Source organism: Charadrius vociferus, unplaced genomic scaffold, assembly GCF_000708025.1.
Source record: "Charadrius vociferus isolate BGI_N301 unplaced genomic scaffold, ASM70802v2 scaffold178, whole genome shotgun sequence".
In the NCBI taxonomy this organism is placed as follows: domain Eukaryota; kingdom Metazoa; phylum Chordata; class Aves; order Charadriiformes; family Charadriidae; genus Charadrius; species Charadrius vociferus.
The window spans coordinates 591,015-596,869 of record NW_009649717.1 but is presented as its reverse complement, the minus strand read 5'-3'; the positions used below and the strand labels follow the sequence as shown (position 1 = coordinate 596,869).

The 5,855-nt window shown below is 37.4% G+C and overlaps 1 protein-coding gene across 1 annotated transcript in view; it reads left to right on the top strand.

Annotated features, from left to right (window-relative positions):
- Nucleotides 1-1,451: 1,451 nt before the first annotated feature.
- Nucleotides 1,452-5,855, top strand: part of ZNF827 (zinc finger protein 827) — a 142,674-nt gene continuing 138,270 nt past the window's right edge. Inside the window, 1 exon segment of the mRNA XM_009890753.1 lies at nucleotides 1,452-1,542. Within this exon segment, the coding sequence (XP_009889055.1) occupies nucleotides 1,452-1,542 (91 nt within the window).

Sequence of the window (5,855 nt, the reverse complement as noted above, 5' to 3'; positions counted from 1 at the left end):
CCCTTTTAACAATTATAAGGAAAAGGAACACGATCATATTTTCAGGTTCCGGGATAAAATATATTGACAACTATAATGTGATCTGAAACTTTTGCATTATTTGAGAGAATACTTTGTCAGATTAAGAGCCTGACGATTGCTGGTTTACTTTTTTTCCTAAACCCTTCCTATTTCTTTGTATTACTGAAAATTCTACCGCGATAGATTGAAATGTAAGATATCCATAAAAGGCAAGGGTAGCGATTTTTTAAGAAATTATGGTTATTTTTATAAGTAGATGTCTCTCTATGTATGCTAAACCGGTGAAAAAAGGTAAGTTTTGTTACTGAGGTTTTGAGCTCTGTTGATTCCTTAAAAAAAAACAACCCAAACCAACCTGTTTTAAAAATACCTTTGAAAATTGAAAGAGACCTGCAGGATATAATCGATGATGATTCTTTTCCAAAATGTTCCTGAGGTACAGGGCCAGGCCCAGGACTCCTGTTCTGATTCTTCCACTGAAACTCTCCATCCTCCAATGGCCTTACAAGGACTGTGTTCATTCCACTTCCAGAAGGTCAAACCTGTTCCATTATCCCTGTTTTCCAGTGAGGTAACTGAACATCTTGCCAAGGGCCACTAGAGAAGCCTGCTGCAGTGCCAGGAACACAAAACTAGGATCATGGGTTACGCCTACATCCTTGATACTACTTCATTTGCAAACAGTCCCTAACTCTCCACTTAGGACAGCTATAAAATCAAGCTAATAATGTTTATACTTAGTTTTGGAAGGAGCTTTGAGAGTTAGAAATAAATGCTTGCTCTGCAAATACGAAGATTTATTTTTCACACGGAGTAATTGCAACTGAGTAAAAATGGGAAGATGATCAAAAACATTTAGAGGACTTAAGATCGTGAATGACTGTCAGTGACACTTGTTTTCCTAATATTTTAGATGCTTTTGTATACCTGCTAGGGAGGCTAATCTATATCCAAGGAAATCTTTGGCATTACATTACCTACCTATTTGCTGCCTGGCCCCTGACGTGCAGTTCAAAACCTTACATTAGGCACAGCATTGCTGGCTGTATGAATATTGAATACTTTTTGCCAACAGGAGAGCAATGGAGTTGCATCAGAACACTGAGCTTGGAGGCAAGGGCCTTCTGCTAGGTGGAAATCAATTTTTCAAAGGAGCAAAGTCTCTACTCTTACCCAGATTTCGCTGGGATTTAAAGATACTTCTTGTTTCAGGCAGTTACTTCTTCATTTAGGGGAGGTTTGTCTCAAATACCTCAGATACAAGAGAGCTGAGATCGTTGCAAAACCCCATTTTATAATAAACCTTGTATAAGAAATACTGGCTCTGGCCTTAAATTAAAAAAGGAGAATTTATTGCCAGAGTTTAAGACCACATTCCTTGAAGATGTCAAAAGTGTAAACTGGCATCTTCAAGCCCTGATAGGGCAGAGATGAACAAGAAGGTTGGCTGTCAGCCAGCAAAGCTGACCACAGAAAAAGAGAAGTATGATGTGTTATACCTTGGCCAGCCCGTGCTGACGTGTAAGGACAAAGTCACAATTCGGACGAAGCTGAGGCACTGAAACTCAGCAGCCCAGGACCACCCCTGCTTTAAATGCCAGCCTCTGAGAATGAACTCGGCTAGATACAAAATCAATCTGCAGTTAAAATCCATGATCTTTCCAATGCTTTTTAAGCCCAATATAATAGTGGGGTCCAAGAGCTGGTTCTGAGAATGTAATGCTTTGATACAGGGGTCCCGACTCAGTACCCTGGAAGCAAAGCCCTGGCTTACGGAATGGTTAATCCATCTTCCCTCTCTGTCTCTGCTGCCTGTAGTTCCTGCTCATTTGAACTGTTGTATCCTTTCTCCATTATGTAATAGCCTAGAGGTCACACATGTTCCTCTGCTTTGAATAATACATCTCTATGAAGCCTTAGTATCTCTGTTTGAAAATTTATTTCTTTCATTTTAATATTTTATCAATTTTGTCCTAAATGGATGACCTTAACTGGTTGCAGTTCATTTCATTTCTTCTCTGCTTAAATATTTTAAAAGTTCCAAAGTACAAACATCATTCATGCAGTGTGTAACAAAAATGCTCAGCTTGAGCTTTGGATTATTTAATTGTAATTGTCAAGCTATTATTAAATTTTTTTTTTCTTTTTTCAAGTTCTTCCCCCCACTCCTGCCCATTTCTAACTTCGTTTGTCACATCCTTTATGCTGGTATTTAGATTCACTTCTCAGTGCGTATAGAAGAGCTATACAATACCATTAGTTGTGAACAACAGACAGTCAAGAACCAAAATCACTATGCAATGAGGATAGGCATTGCATTCAGAAAATACCTCAGAAAAATAATTGATCCAGTACTGAATACAGTATTTGGTGTTAGGTACAAGTAGAGCTTTTTGCCCTTTATTTGAAGAAAAAAGAACCAAAGTTATATTTTATGAGCTGGTACCATCTTGGTGGTGTGACCAATCTGGATTTCATTAAGCTAGAAAAGGGTTGTGTTTGATGGTAAATCATCACAGCATATATGTGTGCAACAGGAAATAAAGGGAGTTAACAAATATCTGGCACTCTTAGCTGTCAAGTGGGTTATGAGATTAGAGGTGTCAGTTTGGGCAGATAAGTTTATTTGTAAGAGCAGTAGTATTGCCCCTTCTCAAGCATTTTCTAGGTAATTAAATTCTGTCTTCATAAATTTCAGTATCAGTTGGCTGTGGCATTCATGCTTCCTGTCCTGAGCAGCTTCACACTGACAGTTTCTGAGTTCCTGGTCTTGCTGACCCTTCTGATTTATAAAATGCTTTGGGTTATTTAGAAATGAAAGGCAATAAATGCTAGTAAGCACAATTTAATTTCATGGTTGTTATTCTGCACTTATACTATGAGAAAGCAAAGCTAAGATATGTACACTTCACACTGTGGCATTTTCATTAAAAATAGGAATAACAACACTCTGAAGGAATCTGACTCATCTCCTTGAGTGCTTTTAAAAGTACTGTAGTTGTTCTGTGTTTGCAAAATATAAAAATCAGTATACAATCAATTTTTTATATTGAAAGGATTTAATTATTTGGTCTGTATTTATGCTGATTTTTACCTTTCTTATTTTCTTCTGTCTTTCTTTTGTTCAGCGCTAGTCTTGCACAACTATATCTATATCAGCAGTGTTAGTAAGATTCATGTTTTATTTCTGATGTCTCTGTGTCATGTTACAGTGTCCTACCCTGTGTTCTGGTTTGGCTATGCAATATTCCACATCAGAAAGACACATTAAATACTTTTCTTTTCCACTAAGTCCCTAACTACCATATTGAGGAAAATATGAGAGAAATGGCAGCACCTCTCTTGCACTGGGTGTAGGGTTTTGTTTTACCTTGTGTCACATCACCACAACAGGCGTTATTCAGGTCACTAAAAGCAGGCACCTCTGTGCCTCCATGCAAACAAATCAGGACATCTTATTTTTGTGTGTGAGTCTTGGGCTGTGCAGAGAGGTGAAAATTAGTTAAATGAATGAATGTATGAGCAGGGTGCTTTGCTCCTGGGATGGCGATCTGGATCCTTGGACAGCAGCCATTTAGTCCTGTGAGGTGGTTTTATGTTAATCTAGTTTTCCCCAAGACCATAGAACAGGCATGCTAAAACCAGAATAAATGTTCTTTAAAGGACACTTGAAACACTTCTTACATGTTTTTTTTCCCTGTAGAAATACCTCTCCTGGTTTCTGAAAAAGTTACTGAAGGTAACCAGCATTGCTTCTGTGGCAGGTGAGGCTCTCCTGCCTCAACAGGGAGTATGTTAATATGATCCTTCAGAAAGTTTTTGCAAACACATCCTCCACATACGTAATTATATAATTAAAAAGTATAAGCATTCAAATCCTTCTAAATACATATTTAAATACTAAAGGATCTCCTTAGACTGGAGTAATAGACTAGATAGAAAGCTTAGAAATGAATTGTTAGTACAGCCTGATATATTACAACAATTATAAATTGTTCTCTCTATTAACTAAATGTCAGTAATGGTACTGGGAGTAGAGCACCTCATACTTAAATTTAAGCAGTTTTAATATACTTGTAAACTGTATTTCTGGCTAGTAGGCAAGCCAGACAAAACGTGGGAGAAAAAAAGAGTAGTGTGTACAAGGAGAAGACCAGGAACTGAGGCACAGAGACAAAAAATTACAAGACAGTTCAGTCTGACTCCAGTAGCTGCTATTCAGTAGTAGCCAGGCACAGATACCCAAAAAACCCATAAAGGAACCATGGCATTTTTCCAGAAGTAGATTTCCCAGGGAAATATCTCACTTTAGCCAAAGTGAAAATGCACTGCTACTCTTTACCTCAACGGGATAAACACGCTCATGATTAGCAGTATTTCTATGTGACTACAGCTGCTCTTTTAACTCTCTGGGTAAAGACCTGAATTTTGGGAGCTAAAGGTTATGAATTCAAATCCCAATTTCCACTTGCAGATGCATGTATACATTTGGCTGGAAACAATGCTGTCTGTATGTATACAGCCATGGATCATTGCAGCAGCACGAGACAATTAGCCTTTGTGACACTCCATTGTCCTGTGAAATAATTTTATGAATACTTCAGGGGATGTTGTCAGAAGGACAGTGCTGAGAACTACAGGACACAAAGGGTAAGGCTAGCAAAATAACCACCTTTGCCACAGGTTTCCAAACACTTCCGTGTTTACAGACACCTGAACTTCTCTACATTTCTTTGTTCTCTCTTGGGAAATACATAAGATAACAATTAACCTTTACTTATTACAAACCACAAAAAGCAATAGGAGAGTCTAAGGTGGTATGCCTCATTTGAGCTTTCCACTGGTGTCTGCAATGATAGACGTGTTGTGGAAGTCAAGATAGGTAGAACTGAGCCTGCTAATTACAGTGTATTCTTACAGGTCCCATTTTGCTTTCAAAGGCAATGATACACAGTAGTCTTCAGCTTTGACCTGCAATGGAGGAATCAGACTGGTATAAGATAAATCTCCAGTCATTCTTCAGTAGTTCCATTTCACTGGAAGCTATTCATAGAATAACAAAAGACTTGCAGGTGGTTGCTCTCCTCTACCACCAAAATGTGGGGGTTTTCTACATTTTCTATTTCCATCCGTCCCAGAAAGTCTAAATGAATCTCTCTTAAGAAATAGTGAAATTTTGATTTTGTAATTTTTTTTTTTTTTTTTAATTTGCCAGCTGCAAATTAAACAGACCTCTTGTCTGTTTTTCGTTTGTTTGGGGGTTTTTTTGCCTTGCCCTTTTTGGAAGGAAAAAGGCATGCATGAGGAAAACTTGTTATTTTCTTTTTAATGTGACTTAAAAGTTAAAAAAATAACATGCTATTAGCTTCTAGTTTTAAAATTTGTGTTTTGAGTTTCTCTCTAATGAAGGCCGTGAGATTTTTTTTAACCTCATTGCTCTGTGTTTTGTTTGTTTTTTTAGCTTTTTCCTCCACTAGAGAAGGAGCAAAAGGCTGCTTTTCTGAATAAAAACAAGTATAAGTAAAGGAATAGGTTTTTTTTAAATAGGAAAAGTATAAGTAAAGAAATAGTTTTTTTAAAATAGGAAAAGTTTTCTTCAATTATCCCTCCTGCCCAAATTGGAAATATAAAAGAAAGTTTTAATTTTACAGAAAGTTTACAGGAAATTATAGTGATTTTTTTCTTCTGCTCCATCCACTGTGCTTCCCTTCCCTTTTCAAAGTTTTTCTCTGAAGACTCTATATGTGACTTTGCATATTGTTAGGAGGTGAAATTAACTTAGAGATGAAGTGTTAGACGTGTGGGAGGCTTAACAGGGGGCAACAGATGAGAGT